Raw genomic sequence first — 17,964 nt, 5'->3', positions numbered from 1 at the left:
TAAGTACTTATGCTACATAATATGGAGGAAAGTGGATGCATCATCCCATCCAAGAAGACATACGAATTTATTTGAGGCATCGCAATCGGCCGAACCAGCAAAAGATGATCATAGTAGTCATATGAGCCGTACGTGCCGGATCATTTCGTGCAGAACCTTCAGAGACGTTGGTCGACAGATTGATAGAAACTGTGTAGTTAGTCCATTCACAAAGTTGTTCCATTAGGGACAAAAGAAAAAAAAAAACCGTTTAAACTAGAAATTTGTGTAGCCCGTAGGAATCGCACGTATTCGGCCGATAGAGGTCCTTCCGTAAGTATTCCCAGCGCTTAGAGAGCAACGCTCGTGCGTTCCAAAATCCGCTAAATATCAAACGGCTTTCACAGTTTCGAAAATGCGTGAAATAGTGCATTTGCAAACTGGCCAGTGCGGCAACCAAATAGGCGCTAAGTTCTGGGAGGTAATTTCCAACGAGCATGGAATCGATGCGACCGGCGCTTTCCAAGGCGATTGCGGTGATCTGCAATTGGAAAGAATCAACGTGTACTACAACGAGGCATCCGGTGGTAAATATGTACCACGCGCCATTCTGGTCGACCTGGAGCCGGGCACGATGGACTCGGTCCGCTCCGGCCCGTACGGTCAGCTGTTCCGGCCGGACAACTTCGCGTTCGGCCAGTCCGGGGCGGGCAACAACTGGGCCAAAGGGCACTACACGGAGGGGGCGGAGCTGGTCGACTCGGTGCTGGATATCGTGCGCAAGGAGGCGGAAGGGTGCGACTGTCTGCAGGGTTTTCAGCTCACGCACTCGCTCGGCGGCGGGACCGGATCCGGCATGGGGACGCTGCTGATTTCGAAAATTCGCGAAGAGTACCCGGACCGCATCATGAACACGTTCTCGATCGTGCCCTCGCCCAAAGTGTCCGATACGGTGGTGGAACCGTACAATGCCACCCTGAGCGTGCACCAGCTGATCGAAAACACGGACGAAACGTACTGCATCGACAACGAGGCGCTGTACGACATCTGCTTCCGCACGCTGAAGCTCACCACGCCGACGTACAGCGACCTGAACCACCTGGTGTCGGCCGCCATGTCCGGCGTGACGACGTGCCTTCGGTTCCCCGGCCAGCTGAATGCGGATCTGCGCAAGCTGGCAGTCAACATGGTGCCGTTTCCGCGGCTTCATTTTTTCATGACCGGCTTTGCGCCGCTCACGTCCCGCGGCGCCCAACAGTACCGTGCGCTCACCGTGCCGGAGCTGACGCAGCAGATGTTTGATGCGAAAAACATGATGGCCGCGTGCGATCCGCGACACGGCCGCTACCTGACGGTGGCCGCCATCTTCCGCGGTCGCATGTCGATGAAGGAGGTGGACGAGCAGATGATGAACGTGCAGACGAAGAACAGCAGCTACTTTGTCGAGTGGATCCCGAACAACGTGAAGACGGCGGTGTGCGATATACCGCCGCGCGGGCTAAAGATGTCGTCCACGTTCGTCGGCAACTCGACGGCGATCCAGGAGATTTTCAAGCGAATTGCCGAACAGTTTACGGCCATGTTTCGGCGCAAAGCGTTCCTGCACTGGTACACCGGCGAGGGGATGGACGAGATGGAGTTCACCGAGGCGGAGAGCAACATGAACGATCTCGTGTCCGAGTATCAGCAGTACCAGGAGGCGACCGCCGACGATGAAGGCGAAATGGACGAGGAGGAGGAAGGTGGCGAAGACTGAAACTAAAGCTAAATTGAACACCCTAAATTATGTGTAAAATTTCTGCTAAGCAGCGGTGTTGGGGTCAATAAAAATGATTTTTTTTCCACTCTATTCGCTTCATGTTTGCTGGAACCGATTCCGGATAGTAGGTCCAGTATTAGTTTCCGGAATCGGCTCCGGAATTGATTCCGAAATCAGCTCAGGAATCGGAATCGACCTTCGAAACGCAATTTGCTCCGGTAACGGAATCAGGTTTCGGTTCCAATTTCGATTCCGGAACCGATTCCGGAATCAATTCAGGAAGCCGATTCCGGAACCTGCTTGGGAGCCGATTTTAATTCCAGAGCCGATTCTGATTCTGGATTCCGCTAATTCTGATTCTGAGTCAACTCCAGAAACGACTCCGGTAATGGTTCCGGAATTGGCTCTGGAATCGGCTCCGGAAATGATTGTGGAAAATTGGCTCCAGAGTCAACTCCGGAATCGAAATCGGCTCCAGAATTGTTTCTGAACACGGAATCGGGTAGGTCAGATTCCGAGCTCCAACCAATACTCATGTATTAACTGTTTTGTGTGTCATACTATTTATTTTCCACTATATATATCACGGCTGGCGCGGGAACCGTATCTCGTTGTTGTTAACAAAGTATTTTGAAGTAATAACTTTTCGCCATGTGTGTATGCTTTGCATCGTGGTACATTTCGTAATAAACATTCCCAATCCTGTGTTGTGTAAAGCCTAATGCTAAATAATGGAAATAAATATGTTTCTGTATCTTATAGATTACATTGCCCAGCACTTGCCACACTCTACACACACTCCTTCGGTGTGTAATGGTGCCTCGATGTCACTTTGTATAAGATAATCGCTGTACAGTTGCAGGAACCAACTGCCCTGTAAACCTATCACACCTCCTGCATTTGAAGTGCACCGCTGGCCTCGTCCTCCGAATCGCTCACATTGGCCCGCGAGCGTGCACCACCGGTTCGCAATAGCGACTTGCGGTCGTCCGTGTTTCGCTGCGACACGTTGAGTGCCGCCTTCGAAGCGCCCGGTGTGTTGGACAGATTCACGACCGGGTTTAGCGAGTACAGGTAGATCGCGTACGACACCACGAAGATGGCCAGTATCGTGTTGAGATAGACCGGAATGGCAAACAGCAGGTAGCACAGCACCGCCGTAAACATCAGCTCCAGCGCACTGGCAAACGTTTTCAGTATCGAGTTCATGTACTTGAGAAAGAAGCTCGTGATGATGCCGATCGCGGCATTGTTCAGCATGATGACGACCACCTCGAACCGGGCGATTTCGCGCAAATTCTCCCTCGTAAACGCACCGACCAGCTCGCCCTGCAGCAGCAGGATCAGCAGGTTGCAAACGATCGAGTCCAGGTACATGAACACGTTCTGCACGTAGATGTTAATGTCGGACCCTTTCTTCTTCAGCAGATACTCGTTGTACACGCCCGCCAGGCAGGAGCAAACCGTCTGCACCAGGATAAGCAACGCACTGTAACTGAGGTCGAACCCGGAGATGTTTTTACCCCGGAAGGTACCATCGGCCGGCGATTCCGGCAGCGATCCGGCAGCGTTTGCCGCTGCCGCCGCAGTTACGGCTTCCGGTGAGTGCTCGGAGGCGGAAAATAGTGAAAAATTCCACTGCTTCAGCATGCAGCCGACGGTGAGCAGCAGCAGCGAGAACCATTGCTTCCGGCTGAGATACTTTTTGAAGATAATCTAACAAGCGGAAAGTGAAATTTGCAATTAAATTGCGGTTTAGGCGGAAAAAATTGCAACATGGGCCAACCATTACCTGGAACAGTATGCCCGTTATGACCACGCGCAACTGAAGCAGCAAATAGTAGGTGGTTGGGTCGAAGGTGGAAAGATTCACGAACGCCAAATTGTTGTACAGACAGTATAGGAAGGCCGGCACAAAGTACAGCAGCAGCACATCGCTCCCTTCAATCACGCGTGCGATAAGCGATTTAAAGCTGTTTCTGCAAGACAGAAAACAAAAAAGATATCACACTTCCGGCCGCACACACACACACTTCTTCCCCCCGTTTTTTGCTGGTACGCTTACTCTCTGCAATACAGCCCGGCCGATATCACAAGCTTCAGGGTTTCCGTCAGCAGCACCACCAGCACGGTGTTGTAGCTGTACGAGTTATCGGATCGCTGTGAAGCGGTCACCAGTATGCCTACGAAAATGAAGCGGAATGAAGCAATCAGTGTTTACGAGCATTGATAAAAAGACGATGCCCCACGGCACACACAAACACGAACGATCGTAATCTTACCCTGGCTGACAAACAGTGACATGTAGGTAATAAAAATTAAAATACTCTTCCGGCTGGGGAACAGCTCGCTCCAGTTTACGCGAGCATTCGTCATATTTTTGATCGTTTGGTGAATCTTCGTCCCTGTGTGTGTGTTTCAGTACACGGTACAGTACTGCCGTCCGTTCGTTGCGAGTTTTAACGCGATTGCTGGCGCACGGTACAGTTGGATGGGCATTTTAGCAGTCCATCAGTCCGAAAACTCCACTCCCGGATGGCCAGGGGCACGAAGAACCACAACCAAAACCGCCGTGCCGTTTCTCTACTACGGGAACGCAAACGATCGAGTCCACTCGCAACAATAACAAACAGTGTGTGTGTGTGCGTGTGTTGTGTCATCGGCGGCGGTGCGGTTGTGGTTTCGGTTGTCATGGAATTTTGGGGCAATATTTTGGGACATTTTGTGCCATTTCAAATCGAATTTCATTTGAACGTTACGTTTGGTGAATGCATGTCCTTCTGGCCTGGTAATAGACCACGTAAAGGAACGTTTTTTCAATCTGTTGGATGCACTTTCAGTAGAGGAGCCCTTTTTGATTCAGAAAATCGATTCCGGAACGATTTTGAGCCTATCGTTTGGGCACTGCATCTAATTATGGGACTAATAAATTACCTATACCTTTAAAATAAATTGCACGTGCAAATGTGTAGGAATTTAGAAAATTTTCTCACATTTTCCCACCATAATAAAAACAAGTTATAACGGCCCAAAGTTTAAACTGACCCACGTTTGACGTTTGTGAATTCGCCCAATGTTTGACATTGCTTTGTGCTGCTCCATCCCGTTCCCTCCAATGCCTGTACGTCGTGAGTGCTATCTCCCTCCCGCTACAGCCAAACAAAGGGAACAAACGATACCGGCAATGGCAGTGAGTCGGTAGTTTTGCTACGTCGGTGTCGAGGGCGAAAAACGGGTTTGCGTGTCCCTCGGAAAAGGTAAACAGAGAGCCGCCAAAGCAGCACAGCAACAAACCACCGCGACTGAGAAGATTTTGTAACAATCCGTCTGTCTGTCTGTCTGTACGTGGACGCCGTCAAGTGGAAGAATCTCCGCCCGACCATGGTAAAGATAGAAGACTTCAAGCTGTCGTGCGAGCTGGTCGGCCACAAGCTGGACGTGCGGGCCGTGACCGAGGGCGCGGGCTTCATTGTGTCGGGTTCGCGCGACAAAACGGCCAAAGTTTGGCAAGCCGTCGGGTAAGTTATCACCATCATCGCTGATTCGGGGGGTGGAAAGGGTGGCAGAGGAGCTTCTGATTGGGTAACATTCGGTCACCGTACTTGCAGCAACAATCGGTACGAGGACGTGCAGACGCTCACGAGTCACACCAACTACGTCGGTGCGGTGCTGGTGGTGGAGTCGAACGGATGGGTCTGCACGGGCAGCAACGATGCGACGATCTGCATCTTTCAGTATCCGAACGGGCTTGGTAGCGGAACTGCCAACGCGGAACCGATCGGCGTGCTGAAGGGTCACACGTCCACCGTTTGTGCGCTGGCCGCGGGTCACAATGCGACGACGCTCATCTCCGGCAGCTGGGACAAGACGGCCAAAATCTGGACCAATGCGCCCGGCTCAAACACGAACCTAACGCTGGTCGGGCATGAGGCAGCGGTTTGGGCGGTGGCCTGCCTGCCCAGCGGGCGGTACCTTTCCGGGTCGGCCGACAAGAACATCTTCGTGTGGAACGAGCGGGGCGAGAAGCTGGCGGTGCTGAAGGGCCACAAGGACTGCGTGCGTGGGCTGTGCCCGTTGCCGAAGGGTGGATTTCTGAGCTGCTCGAACGATGCCACTGTCCGGTACTGGAGCGACACGTACGAGTGCGTGAAGGAGTTCCACGGGCACAGCAACTACATCTACAGCATTGGCCGGTCGGACGCGTGGGGCGAGGAGGTGTTCGTGACCGGCGGCGAGGACAGCACGATACGCATGTGGCACCTGCGGGACGGAGCGCTCGGCGACGCACTGCAAATGCCGGCCCAATCCGTGTGGGCCGTGGCGGGACTAAAGAACGGCGATATGGTGGCCGGCACGAGCGACGCGATCGTGCGCGTGTTTACGATAAACGCGGAGCGTACCGCACCGGAGGAGGCGCTGGCTGCGTATCGTGTGGCGGTGGAGGTCCGGCAGTCGGAATCGGCCAAACAGCTCGGTGGCATGAACGTGAACGATCTGCCCGGGCCGGAATCGTTGCTGTCGGAGGGGCGCGACGGTCAGACGCGCATCGTGCGCCACCCGAACGGGAAGATACTGTGCTACCAGTGGACGAACGGGAAGTGGGACTGCGTCGGTGACGTGATGGGCGCGAGCGACGGCGATAAGGGCAAGCAGCTGTACGAGGGCCGGGAGTACGATTACGTCTTCTCGGTGAACCTTTCGGACGATGCGCCCAACCTGAAGCTGCCGTACAATCGGGGCGAAGATCCGTGGTTTGTGGCGCAGCGGTTCATCCACAAGCACAACCTACCGCAGGCCTACCTCGATCAGGTCGCTAACTTTATCGTGAAAAACTCGGACAGTGCGCCGGTGCAGAGTGCGCTCGCCAATAGCTACTACGATCCGTTTACGGGTGGCTCCCGGTACGTGCCCGGTTCGTCTGGCGGACAGTTTCAGCCTACCGCAGCCAATACGGATCCGTTTACGGGCGGGTCTAGCTATACGACGCAAACGCCGAACGTTGCCATGGCACCGAATGCGGGAGGAGCTGCAGCTGCTGCAGCGAACGGCGGTAACGGCGGTAACTTGGATCCGTTCACCGGCGGTTCGAGCTACACGACGGGATCGACGGAGGTGAAGAAAAGCAACACACACTTCCCGCACAGACACTACATTTTGCTGGAGAATGCTGATTTGTCGAAAGTGCTCGTCAAGTTGAAGTAAGTGAAGAAAGACTGGAAGATAAAGGGTTTGTGAGATTAACAATTCGTTTTATTTTCGCCCTTTTTCGCAGAGAGCTGAACAGCAAGCTGGAAGACCAGAGCCTGCGCATGTCGGACGACACGCTGAACGATATTGTGCGGTACGCAGGCGAGGTAATGACGTGCGGCGAGCAAAACTCCGCCTGCCTGACCGCGCTCAAGTTCCTCTACACGACCTGGCCGACGGAGAAGCTGTTCCCGATCATGGACATTACGCGGCTGATCGTGCGCGAACCGCGCGCCTGCCAGGAGCTGTTCGAGGACGCCTCCTTTATGGGTACGTTCCTGCAGCACACGAATCATCTGCCCGCTAACCAGCTCATGTCGGCCCGGTGCTTCACGAACATGCTGGCCCACCAGCCCGGCCGCAACGTGGTGGTGGAGCACATCCGCGCGATCGTCGATCGGTTCGCGGTGCTGCGCGGCAGCAGCTGCAGCCCGAACCTGCAGATCGCGCTGGCCAGCTTCTATCTTAACCTGACGATGACGCAGCTGGACAAACTGTCTTCGGTCGATTTTTGCAAGGTGCTGGCCGGAACGATCGGCGAGCTGCTGTGCTGGCTGACGGACAATGAGGCGACGTACCGCGGGTATCAGGCGCTGGGCAATCTGCTGAGCATGCCGGGCCCGGGCATGGGTGCGATCGCCGACACGCTCAAGGGGAACAGTGCCCTCACGGACAAGATACTGTTCAACATTAGCAGCGAGCTGCCGAACTTCGGGAAGCTAAACGAATGTGCCAGCTACCTGTACGAGCTGTTGGTGTGAGGCGGCGAGAGCGTTCAACTCGTGGCCTGCTTTGAACTGCGGAAGGCGTCTTTTTCATACTAGACTGGTTTACACTCAATGCTTTATAGAGAGAGAGAGAAGAAGATTTGTGAAATAAACAAAAACAATCGACACAATCTTAGTTAGCCTGGCGACTGGTTCCCTCTCCACGCGAAACGGAACCGGGCACAAGGTCCTCTGTCACATACGAAATACAATTTTATTTAGTTTAATTTCATTCCATCTTATTGTTTCCCCGTGTGTGCGGTACAAATTTTGTTTTTAAATCCCTTCGATCAGGCAAGGAAACTTACACAAAAAACAAGGATGATGACTTCCACTTTATAAAACAAAAAGAAAAAAAACAGGATACCCCCCCCCCCCCTCTCCGTTTTACCACCCGAAAAATAGATCCATCGCCTTGTTCACGATCCCGTTGGCACGCTTCTGTACCGGCGGTGCCGAAATGACGGCCTGCGGGTCCTGCATCGCCGAGTACGACATGTTCATCAGGGAGCGCACCCGCCACAGCGGCTTGTCCGGCGAGGAAACGCCCTGCGCATCGCTGTACTCGTTGCCCTCGTTCTCCTTCCCCAGGATGGCCGGATCGTTGCAGTACTGGACGCCGATCATCAGGCCCTCGCTGATGATGCGCCCGTTGTAGTTGAGCGCCCGGTCACACTCCAGCCGGGAGCTGTAGCGCAAATGCACCCAGTTGCCGTTCTGCGGTGCCGGCTGCTTGTCCACGATCGTGCCGATGCCGATGAAGTGGGACAGAATTTTCGAAGCCGCATTCTGCGGAAAGCCAAACACCGTCACCCAGTTGGAGGATTTGGCGGCCTGCTGCACCTGCGTTTGCTGCTGCTGCTGACCGCCAAAGGGCGCCGCCCCACCGGTCGGTGAGGTGGTGATGCTCACGTTCCGCTGATTGTAATCGACCGGAATTGGAGACATGACGCGCGACAGGTTAAATCCGCTCTGGTTCTGGGCGTACGACTCGTTGAAGGGTGCACCGCTTTGTCCGATCGTTGCCGTCGTTGGGTCGGCCGGATTATTGCCCGGGCCGGATTGCTGCTGCTGAGCGCGCATCGGTGTCTGCAGCAGCTGCTTCTCCTTGCGCCACGAATCGAACAGCCCTTGCGTTGGTGGCCCGGTGATGCTGGAGTTGGCATCGAACGATTCATTGCGGAACTGGTTCGCAGCCGCCGCTGCTGCCGCCTGCGCCGGTTGCGGATTCTGGAGGTAGCGCTGTGAGTGGGGAACGTGATGGCCTTGCGGTGTATGCGGCTGCATGAACGAGGAGGACAGCTGCTGTTGGTGCTGCTGCTGGTGAAGGCCCAGCAGATGCTGCTGCTGTTGCTGCTGCTGGTGGTGGTGGTGTTGCTGCTGCAAGGTCGGCGAACGTAACCCGTCCGGCGGTGAGCTCATCAGCCCGTGCGAGTACACCAACGAGGAACGACCCCGGGTGGGTGATAGCGTGTTCGGGCGCGGTGTGCTAGGCGGATCGCCCATCAGGAAGGAGGGCAGATAGCCCGGTCCGGCACCGGCGGCACCGGAAAGTGAGCTGCCGCTTGGGCTACCTAGCGTCATCGGTTCCATGGCTGGTGGAGCGGAAGTTGGGCAAAACTGGATGGATGGAAGCACCCGGAAGGATGTAGTTTGGCTCTGTAGTTTGACGGTCTGACTACTACAATCACTACGCACGCACCGGGACGGCACACTGATTGTTTACCCTTTGTTGACGCGATTGAATATCGTTAAATTTAATTTTAGCCGCACACGCAGGAAAGGTTGACATTTTGTACCGATATTTGACAGCCGTGTTGCCATCTGCGTAGCTGGAGTATTTTGCCATCGCTTTTTTGGTAAATTCGTCAACAATTGTTGTGTTTTTGTAGGAATATTCGTATTAAAATCGTAATTTAGGGTGAGTTTTCTAAATTTCAATAGATACTTCATTTATTTTTATTTTTAAATGTTTTATCATGTGTAATCAATTCGTTGGTGCTGTTGGTTGGATCAGATAAGACGCGATTAATCAAACGTCACCGGACTGTGTTTATAAATGGCTGTAAGCACCTCTTCAAACATGTCCTCGATAGTATAGTGGTCAGTATCCCCGCCTGTCACGCGGGAGACCGGGGTTCGATTCCCCGTCGGGGAGGAAAATCTTTTTTCTTCGTGTTCAGGCTTATGATGAAATCGTGTTGTATTTGTATGCTTCTCTTGTTTTTGGCTAACATCGAACCGATTTATCTAATAACAATAACAGTCATCATGCTTAAACAATAAGCAAGACGCTAGTCCTGGGGCTACCTATCAAATATGGACATATTTTTCCGAAATAATAATGTATTTCATTCCTTTTTTCGTTTCACAAGTATGTCAGTGGTGGTTTCCTCTTCTCCTTACACACAAAAAAAAGAACAGAAGCAAAACGCATCATACAATAAGAGACACGAACCGTAAACACACGCCGGATGCTTCACTTAAGCTTGAATTGAGAGAAGCGGTTCGACAAGGAGCAGTGCTGCGCGCTTCTCTAACTTCCCGTTTGCCTGCAAGGATTATTTAAACACGATCGTATCCAGCATCGCGCCGAGACACTGAACGATGTTGTTCGACATGAGTGTGTCGACCTTCTCTTCCAGGTGCCGTTTGGGGTCCTGCTTGCCAACGTTCTTGATGGCCAGTTGCTCGGGCGTCATTTTCTCCTCATCTTCCAAAGCCTGTGTGTGTTCGTGGGAGATGAAGCAAACGATTAATGGAATGTTGATGCGATTAAATAGGTCTTTTTGCTGCATTGCTGTTCACACTTACCTTGTTATAGTTCTTCGCCAGCTCCAACATCTCACTGATGGTGCTCTCATTGATACTGCAGTGCTCTTCATAGTTCGCCAACGTGAGTCCATCCATCCACGATTTCTTGTGCAAGTTCAGCAGCATCTTCTGCTCCAGCTCATTCTTGCGGTAGTTGATACTGATGGAGTAGTAGTTACGGTTCAGCCCGTGGATCAGTGCCTGCACCGAGGGTTTCTGCAGATGTCCCAGATTCGACGTCGTCTGGCGCGGCTCCTGACACAGCACCAGCGTGTTGTGGTTGATCAGTCGGAACGCATCGATCACGACCTTGCCCTTGACCGACTGGATCGGATCGACTACTACGGCGACCGCCCGTTCCGACAGTGCCTCGAACGATTGCTGCGTGTTAATATCTACGCCCGACAGCCAGCATCCAAAGCCCGGATGGGAGTGGTACCATCCGACCACCATCTCCGGCCGACCGGTTTGCTTGAGCATGTCCAACATTTTCGCCTGAAACACGGGATCGACCGCTTCGACGGATACGCCGGTTCCCGTTTGTGGCATAGCAAAGACGTCAATCACCTGCACGGTATAGTCATCCACGAATTCACCTAACAAGAATGGCAACAAGGAAACGGGGTAAGCATATCCATCTCCGGTTGTTTTCCTCTCTTGTGCGGACGCGCCGCGCTACCTACCCAACATCAGGCCCATCACTTCCATCGGCACTCCGGCACGGCCGTGTTTCAGCATCTTCAAGAGAGCGAGCGAGGAGATGTAAACTTGTTCCGCTGTGTCCACCACCGGTGCATCCGATGGGGGTGGCGCTTGACTCATTCCGGGCATGCCGCCTCCTAGTCGCAGCAAACGATCCATCTCTATTCTCGGGGAAAAGCGGCGGTAGTTCTATAGGATTGGCTACTAATGCAGATTGCGGAGCACACGTTTCCCGGGGGGGAATGTTTTCGAAGCACTTCGACTGAGCTCACTTGTTTAAATAACGCTATTTCAGCCAAAATTGCCTACATACAAAGAGTGTCCAACAATGACTTTCCGTTTTGCCGTGGTGGTGCTCGATCAAATGCGGCCCAAGGAACAATTTCGGCCTGACACATCAATTTGCACGGCTTGGTGCGCTTGTCAACTGCTCGACAGCGTGTCGGCTGCTCGAAAACGCACGGTTGTTGTTTGAAATGTCAAAGACGTTCCGGGAAATGTAAACAAAAGCGAGTGCAGTCTTCTCTTGTTGGTTAGCTTATTTTCTTACTTTATTTTAGTGTTTAAATGCTAAAAAAATGTCCATTTTAACTGATTCATGGTAAGAGATCTTGCGTTGGATTTGAAACGCGTGTTGGTATATGATTTCCCTTAACTTCCAGCTCCCCGGAAACAGTCGTGAAGGCGCCGTGCATCATATGTGAAGAACGAATCGGTGCGATGGGATCGATCCTTTGCCCGGAAACGGACACCACAATGCTGGACAAAATCTACGCAAGTACAAATATTCGCGTCCACCCACGCAAAGGAATCATTACGCCTGTGTGCGAATGTTGCCGTACTCGGATCGACGATTATGATGCATCTTTTAAGCCCTACCTGACGGAATATGTTGCTGTGCCGGGTGAGTGTTTCCCCGAAGATGCGTTCAGCGTATCCGTTGATCCTTTGGCAGATGCATCGTTTAAAGAACAGAGTAGTAGTAATGATGATGTATTAGATAAGGGAAAAGACGAGGTGAACGGGTTGGTTTCGCAAAAGCAAGATCTGTGCAATGATGGTACATCTGCCCGCGGTAATGCAGTAAAGCAGGGACAGAAGCGTAACGCTGCAATGCACTGGCAAAACATGTCAAGTTTTAGAAAACCAACCGAATGCTCCGTTTGTGGCAAGCAGGTAAAATCGATGTCGGATCATATGAAAGTTCACAGCACCGACAAAAAGTACAAATGCACCTTCTGTGATAAATCTTTCGCCCAAAGCAACAATCTCGCGTACCACTTGCAGAAACATACGGGCGAAAAACCGTACAAGTGTGATAAATGTGATAAACAGTTCATCAATAAGCCGCACCTACTGTCTCATTTGGTAAGTATTGCACCCATTTCTGTACATCTCTTACCTAGCGTGTGTTTAACATTAGTTTTCTTCTGTGCAGAAGCTACATTACGACCAGAAGGTATTCCAGTGCGAAGTATGTTCGAAGCTGTTCAATCATGTAGGAAACTTCAACAAACACCGGCGAGTGCACTGCGGTGAAAAACCGTACGCTTGCGAGTACTGTGAGATGCGCTTCAGCAACAGTTCCAACAAGAAAGCGCACGAAAAGCGGCACCGCGACGAAGGAACTATTGTCTGTGAGGTGTGCTCGAAACGCTTCCACGATATGCACCATCTGGAACGCCACAGAACGGTGCATCGGAAGAGCCGGAAAGGAGAACACTGAGGTTTAATTTGTATTCTGTCGATAATGAATCTCTACTGCAAAGGCCATTGGATGAATGGTATTTTCTATGGTTAATATTTTACGTTGATTGTTAGACAGATCGATAATGGTGATTATTTAAATGAAGAATCAGAGTGCAAATGTTTATAGCCTAAGTATTATTTAAATTGTTAGTAAGGCACAGCATCTTAGCAATATTAATTTAGGGGAAATAAGCAATGAAAGTCTATCTTATGAATGAATCTACTAATCTAATCTAACCGCATTTCATGTAAATTTGAAACGATGTAGCTCGATTGTCGTTGTAGCTAAAGCTTTATCTTTAGAGAGGTATTCCTAGAATTTGTTTGTTGATTACATAAAATTTAATTCAACGCCTTCAACGGAATTGTTCTAATTTCTGGTTTGATTTGACCAATCTTTCTAAATGTGCTACACCAACGGTAGCATGGATGACATATTTATTTTATGCTTTATTTACCACATTGGCATTTGCACACTACTACCAGCACTCAACAATTAGATAAGTAGCATTAGAAGATATTTGTAATTTTATTACTTTTTAAAGTTTGTCATCAATCATGTAAAAATGTCCCTAACAAAATCCCCCCAATTCCGTGTACCATATGTTCTCGCGCCGATGGGGGTTGTCAAACGCAACCGACCAATCAGAGACGAGAAACGTGTTTATTTTCATGTCGGTGGTCCGCGATAGCGGAAGAAACACAAACCGGTTGATATAAATCTCGAAGTATTCCTGCGCCCGGGACGGAATTTTCAACCATTCTTTTCACAAAAGTCTTCAGTACCTCGTTAAAGCAACACGTGGTTCCTTCCACCCCAAAAAACGCCACACAGGTTGTGTTCCGTGCAGTACAGTAGTGCAGTCGTGCAAGAAAAGCAAAAATGCATTTCATCGTCCCGTACCGTTATCTGATCGCCGTCCTCGGGCTAACGATTGTGCTGGCACCGGCCCTTACCAATGGACAGATGGGCGACATTGCACGGCCCATCGAAAGCAAGGAGCTGAAATGTCTCGTCTGCAAGGCGTCGATGGCGGAGATGGAGCTGGCCGCGTCGAAGGTGGACCCGAACAAAAAGGTCGAGGTGGGCGACTATCGGCTCGACACGACGGGCGAATCGAAAAAGAAGAAAAAGATCCTGTACGCCAAGTCGGAGATGTACCTGACCGAGATGATGGAGACGGTGTGCGACCGGATGGACGATTACGCGAAGGCCCGCTACAAGAAGACCGGCCGGCCGGTGGTGATGAAGATGATGACCGACGGCGGCATGAACCCGGACATGGCGAACGTGAACTTTGTGCAGGAGGGCGACCTGAACAAGACGCTCAAGCACCTGTGCCTGGAGATTGTGGAAACCTACGACGAGGACATTATCCGGATGTTCCAGGAGGAGGTGGTGAAGGATACGGACATTCGGCTGTGCTCGCAGGTGGCCAAATACTGCAAGGAGCAACCGATCGACGAGGAGTACGAGTACGAGGAAAGCGAAGAGAGCCGAGATGAGCTGTAATCGGGGGGTTAGGGGGTTAGTGATCCTCATCGCGAAGGGAGGATACGATCGCAAGTAATACGTCCATGAAAGCATTCTGATGCGCTCACTATGTGTGTGTGAACACGTTACCCTTCTTGCTAAGCAAAAAGGGGGGTGGGAAGTTAGGGTTCCGTTACCTCTGAATTGTTTGTTAATCCTCTGGCTTGGAGCCTTGTTTCAACCAGCGGGAAATGTAGAATTATAATTGTAGAATTTAGCAAACCATCGAGGGAAAGACAACGAAGCAGAAAACAGGAGTGAAAATAAAACCTTTTTGTACGTTTATGATACATTTTGCGTTTGTAGAGTTTTGTATTATGAAGTTGTGTAGCCTAATCTAGGTCGACCGGTCCGTGCACCGGGTATTGTGGATTGATAACGGAGTAGTTGATAAGAAGCAATGGGTTTCCTTGCTACTGGGACAAACTGTTTATGGTGTGGTAATTTCTGATAAACGTTAAACTGTGTTTAAATGATATTGGGTGTTGCAAAATGCACAATTTACAACACATTTAGATATCAGTTGGTACGTTGATCGTATTTTACATAATTTTATAAATTTTGATGTTATAGCTGGTTGTAGACTTTACTACTGGATTGGCTCATAATTCTTGCATAAGCATACCGGTTATTGTGTATGCGAGAGAGAGAGAGAGAGAGAGAGAGAGAGAGTGATGGTTGTAATTTAAAGTTGAATTCAAAACGGTTTATCCGTCCTGGGAATTTTCCACCGGCCAATGGTGCTCCCATGCCAAAAGGTATGGAAATTCCTTCTGAAATGGCAATGTAACTCACTCACCTAAAACAAGGGGACGTTGTTTGGATGAATGTACCGACACGACTAAATAAGCATTCAGTTTTGTGTTGAGTTCCAGCGGTTGATTTGAAAAGAAGCAAACAATTCCTTTAAAATAGCTTCATGATGGACCAGAGCCATTAAATGATCATTAATCAGATGGGGTTAGCAGTGGACCACTAGACCTAGACCACTGGAGTGCATTTTGCAAGCAACGACTCTAGTACAAGGTGATGGTTTAAGAAGGGCGTGACAAGAAGCTCAATAGAATGGGAATCGTTTTGCGAAATTGTTAACGAGTCGGATTGTGCTGGAGTGACTGGTGTGAAGGTAAGCCATTTGTGATCATCTTCAGCCAGGTTACGCCAGGTAGTGAAGGTATGAAATTACCACCCCAAGCCCATCGTGGCGAAATGTGTCCTCGAGCAAGCAAATCGCGGGTGATCGCATTTCGGCACAATCTCTTGATGGTGGAACTTTGTGGAGATCTATTTTTCCCAAAAGGTAAAGTTGATGGATTATGACACGATGAAACTTAATCTTCAAACATGTTGCCAAATTGCAGCTAAAGAGTGCATCAACAGTTTGCCCCGAGCTCATTCAAATAAAGTCCACGTATGCAACCGTGCGTCGTGTGCGCTCTTTTGGGGGTCGTTTTGTTTCATGCCACTTTTGCCCAGTTGTGATACACGCACTACCAGTGCCTCCCGTGCAATGTAGTATATGTGTGCTGTACCATGTAAACAGCTCGTTGTGAGGTACGTACGTACATACGTCGACACTTTGCGTTTATCGCTGTTGATAGTGCAGGTGTATTATGTTACGTTCTTCGCCCGCATGGCGTTGTGTATGTGCCATTGTACTTCTAACATTGCACAGTAGGATAAATTAAATCAAACACAAGTGTTACTTTCAACCTCCTCGGCAGGGACGAAAGATTGAAGGTGAGAGGTCAAAGGTTATTAACAATATTTTAAATTATTTATTATTTAATTATTATTTACGTTGGAAAAATTCGATTGGATATTGGATAAGCAATACCAAATACATCATCAGTGATTGTAAACATTTGAACAGAGAAAAGGATGATCTAGTTTCATATTTGAAACCATTATTGAACTGAAAAATACCGGATTAATTGAACCCATCTACTTAATTTTTTTGCATAATAAATTCCTCAAATATTCCCATACCGATCCCAATCATGTTAAGGGTCTTTAAAAAAATACTAAATCTAATAAATTTTCTTTAACTGTTTAGAGCAGTTGAGGTACAGCAGTCGCCGGATCATGCGTCCAACACAAGCCGTCATAGGTTTAAATCTAGTATGATATTATACAAGGCATTTTGTTTAAAATATATAAATTTGAAATGTGTGTGTTAAACGGGCAATTTTAGAAAAGTTTTCGATTAATTACCTTCAAGTTTAATATGTGTTTTCAATAGCTTTCTGGATAGGTTTTTATTTGAAAGGCGATACATAGTGGGGTGAACGAACATGTTGGATTATCAGAAACAACATCAAAAATAACTTAAGACCATTTTTATCTAAAATACATAATTTTTCTGGCCATCTCATAATTTTTACTTGGGAACTTGGGACTTGGGAGCTTGGCACTTGGGAACTTGGGACATGGGCTCTCATAATTTTGGGAAACTTTCTTGACTCTTTCCTTATGCGAAAGGAACTTTTTGTCAAGGTAATTGGACTCTACGGCACCCTGTACAGGCACCTTGGAAATTCCTATTGGATTCCAAATAAGGTGGTCCACGAAGGCAGAGTGCACTTCCCATCATATAATATTCACCTCACGATAAAATAAGTCAAGGTGTGCCAAAATTATCAAAACCTGAAAATTTAAATTCAAGATTTAAAGTGAGTTTTCTATTGTACTAGGCCAGCGATCGCCAAAGAGCGGCTTGCGAGCAGCATGAGGCTCTTTGATATCGAGATGGCAGCTAGTAACAGTTCATATATTTCATAGAACTTAACACACATTTTGTTATTTTGTTTTTACAATTTGGATTAACAATTAACAATTCAATTCACGTGAAACTCGTGAATTGAACTCGAAATTGTAAAATTTGGTTCTTTCGGTCGTAAAGTTTGCCGACCGCTGCACTAGACTATTTTCAATAATATATCATGTCTTTATCTTATCTTTAGTTTTTAGCTTATTATTTTTAGGTCTTTATTCAATGAATGAATGAATGTTCTTTGGTGTATACTTAACTTAGTTGACAAACTTAACTTGTCGACTATATTCTGGCGCAAATGCGGCCTTTAAAGAACTTTAGTGACGAATCAAATTGGAAAAATTGGTAGACTACGTTAAAAGCTCTGCACATGATCTGCTCTGCACAAATGATAGGGTCTCCTGAGCCATAGTTCGTTCGACGACGAGGAACATTAAGCAGAGGTCGCGGGCATAGAGAAGCTGTCGGAGCATAGATGTCCAGCCGTTTGATAGAAGCATTAAAGCATTTTTATAAAATAAAATAAATATAAAATAAAATAAAAAAAATAAAATAAAAAAAAAAATCAAAGTTAAACAAATACTCAAAACGTTCTATTCCATTCTATAAAAACCCCCAATTTTATTCTTAAAATTGAATT

The 17,964-nt window shown here is 49.0% G+C and overlaps 7 protein-coding genes and 1 non-coding gene across 8 annotated transcripts; 5 read left to right on the top strand and 3 right to left on the bottom strand.

Moving 5' to 3' along the window:
- The first annotated feature begins 105 nt into the window (after positions 1–105).
- Positions 106–1,820, top strand: LOC120957096 (tubulin beta chain-like). Its single transcript, XM_040379096.2, has 2 exons — positions 106–312; positions 387–1,820. Exon 2 carries the CDS (start codon positions 395–397, stop codon positions 1,733–1,735), a length of 1,341 nt encoding a protein of 446 aa, XP_040235030.1. The 5' UTR covers positions 106–312; positions 387–394; the 3' UTR covers positions 1,736–1,820.
- Positions 1,821–2,277: 457 nt separating this feature from the next.
- Positions 2,278–4,391, bottom strand: LOC120956010 (UDP-galactose transporter senju). The gene is made up of 4 exons (XM_040377347.2): positions 4,021–4,391; positions 3,804–3,921; positions 3,531–3,717; positions 2,278–3,454 (listed from the first exon to the last, which is right to left on the bottom strand). Exons 1-4 carry the CDS (start codon positions 4,112–4,114, stop codon positions 2,624–2,626), a joined length of 1,230 nt encoding a protein of 409 aa, XP_040233281.2. The 5' UTR covers positions 4,115–4,391; the 3' UTR covers positions 2,278–2,623.
- Positions 4,392–4,900: 509 nt separating this feature from the next.
- LOC120956009 (phospholipase A-2-activating protein) lies at positions 4,901–7,964 on the top strand. The gene is made up of 4 exons (XM_040377346.2): positions 4,901–4,995; positions 5,099–5,256; positions 5,347–6,936; positions 7,011–7,964. The coding sequence occupies exons 2-4, from the start codon at positions 5,120–5,122 to the stop codon at positions 7,744–7,746; spliced, it is 2,463 nt and encodes an 820-aa protein (XP_040233280.2). The 5' UTR covers positions 4,901–4,995; positions 5,099–5,119; the 3' UTR covers positions 7,747–7,964.
- Positions 7,886–9,544, bottom strand: LOC120956011 (nucleoporin Nup35). Its single transcript, XM_040377348.2, has one exon. The coding sequence runs from the start codon at positions 9,343–9,345 to the stop codon at positions 8,140–8,142; it is 1,206 nt and encodes a 401-aa protein (XP_040233282.2). The 5' UTR covers positions 9,346–9,544; the 3' UTR covers positions 7,886–8,139.
- Positions 9,545–9,838: 294 nt separating this feature from the next.
- Trnad-guc (transfer RNA aspartic acid (anticodon GUC)) lies at positions 9,839–9,910 on the top strand. Its single transcript has one exon. It is a non-coding gene; the product is annotated as a tRNA-Asp (tRNA).
- A 149-nt stretch (positions 9,911–10,059) lies between these two features.
- Positions 10,060–11,612, bottom strand: LOC120960226 (26S proteasome non-ATPase regulatory subunit 14). The gene is made up of 3 exons (XM_040384286.2): positions 11,250–11,612; positions 10,567–11,162; positions 10,060–10,475 (listed from the first exon to the last, which is right to left on the bottom strand). Exons 1-3 carry the CDS (start codon positions 11,425–11,427, stop codon positions 10,314–10,316), a joined length of 936 nt encoding a protein of 311 aa, XP_040240220.1. The 5' UTR covers positions 11,428–11,612; the 3' UTR covers positions 10,060–10,313.
- Positions 11,613–11,722: 110 nt separating this feature from the next.
- LOC120960169 (zinc finger protein 271-like) lies at positions 11,723–13,243 on the top strand. Its single transcript, XM_040384177.2, has 3 exons — positions 11,723–11,869; positions 11,931–12,636; positions 12,707–13,243. Exons 1-3 carry the CDS (start codon positions 11,847–11,849, stop codon positions 12,992–12,994), a joined length of 1,017 nt encoding a protein of 338 aa, XP_040240111.2. The 5' UTR covers positions 11,723–11,846; the 3' UTR covers positions 12,995–13,243.
- Positions 13,244–13,648: 405 nt separating this feature from the next.
- On the top strand, positions 13,649–14,841 carry LOC120960227 (protein seele). Its single transcript, XM_040384287.2, has one exon. The coding sequence runs from the start codon at positions 13,901–13,903 to the stop codon at positions 14,528–14,530; it is 630 nt and encodes a 209-aa protein (XP_040240221.2). The 5' UTR covers positions 13,649–13,900; the 3' UTR covers positions 14,531–14,841.
- The last annotated feature ends 3,123 nt before the right edge of the window (positions 14,842–17,964 follow it).

This window comes from Anopheles coluzzii, chromosome 3 (assembly GCF_943734685.1).
Source record: "Anopheles coluzzii chromosome 3, AcolN3, whole genome shotgun sequence".
In the NCBI taxonomy this organism is placed as follows: domain Eukaryota; kingdom Metazoa; phylum Arthropoda; class Insecta; order Diptera; family Culicidae; genus Anopheles; species Anopheles coluzzii.
This window is presented reverse-complemented; position numbering and strand designations above follow the sequence as displayed.

Coding starts and splice junctions, on each gene's coding strand:
- LOC120957096 (XM_040379096.2), top strand. CDS start 395: ATGCGTGAAATAGTGCATTTGCAAACTGGCCAGTGCGGCAACCAAATA.
- LOC120956010 (XM_040377347.2), bottom strand. CDS start 4,114: ATGACGAATGCTCGCGTAAACTGGAGCGAGCTGTTCCCCAGCCGGAAG. Junction 3,718..3,803: donor GCCGGGCTGTATTGCAGAGA/GTAAGCGTACCA, acceptor TCTGTCTTGCAG/AAACAGCTTTAAATCGCTTA. Junction 3,455..3,530: donor TAACGGGCATACTGTTCCAG/GTAATGGTTGGC, acceptor TCCGCTTGTTAG/ATTATCTTCAAAAAGTATCT.
- LOC120956009 (XM_040377346.2), top strand. CDS start 5,120: ATGGTAAAGATAGAAGACTTCAAGCTGTCGTGCGAGCTGGTCGGCCAC. Junction 5,257..5,346: donor AAAGTTTGGCAAGCCGTCGG/GTAAGTTATCAC, acceptor CCGTACTTGCAG/CAACAATCGGTACGAGGACG. Junction 6,937..7,010: donor AAAGTGCTCGTCAAGTTGAA/GTAAGTGAAGAA, acceptor CCTTTTTCGCAG/AGAGCTGAACAGCAAGCTGG.
- LOC120956011 (XM_040377348.2), bottom strand. CDS start 9,345: ATGGAACCGATGACGCTAGGTAGCCCAAGCGGCAGCTCACTTTCCGGT.
- LOC120960226 (XM_040384286.2), bottom strand. CDS start 11,427: ATGGATCGTTTGCTGCGACTAGGAGGCGGCATGCCCGGAATGAGTCAA. Junction 11,163..11,249: donor AGTGATGGGCCTGATGTTGG/GTAGGTAGCGCG, acceptor CATTCTTGTTAG/GTGAATTCGTGGATGACTAT. Junction 10,476..10,566: donor TGGCGAAGAACTATAACAAG/GTAAGTGTGAAC, acceptor GAACACACACAG/GCTTTGGAAGATGAGGAGAA.
- LOC120960169 (XM_040384177.2), top strand. CDS start 11,847: ATGTCCATTTTAACTGATTCATG. Junction 11,870..11,930: donor TCCATTTTAACTGATTCATG/GTAAGAGATCTT, acceptor CTTAACTTCCAG/CTCCCCGGAAACAGTCGTGA. Junction 12,637..12,706: donor CGCACCTACTGTCTCATTTG/GTAAGTATTGCA, acceptor TCTTCTGTGCAG/AAGCTACATTACGACCAGAA.
- LOC120960227 (XM_040384287.2), top strand. CDS start 13,901: ATGCATTTCATCGTCCCGTACCGTTATCTGATCGCCGTCCTCGGGCTA.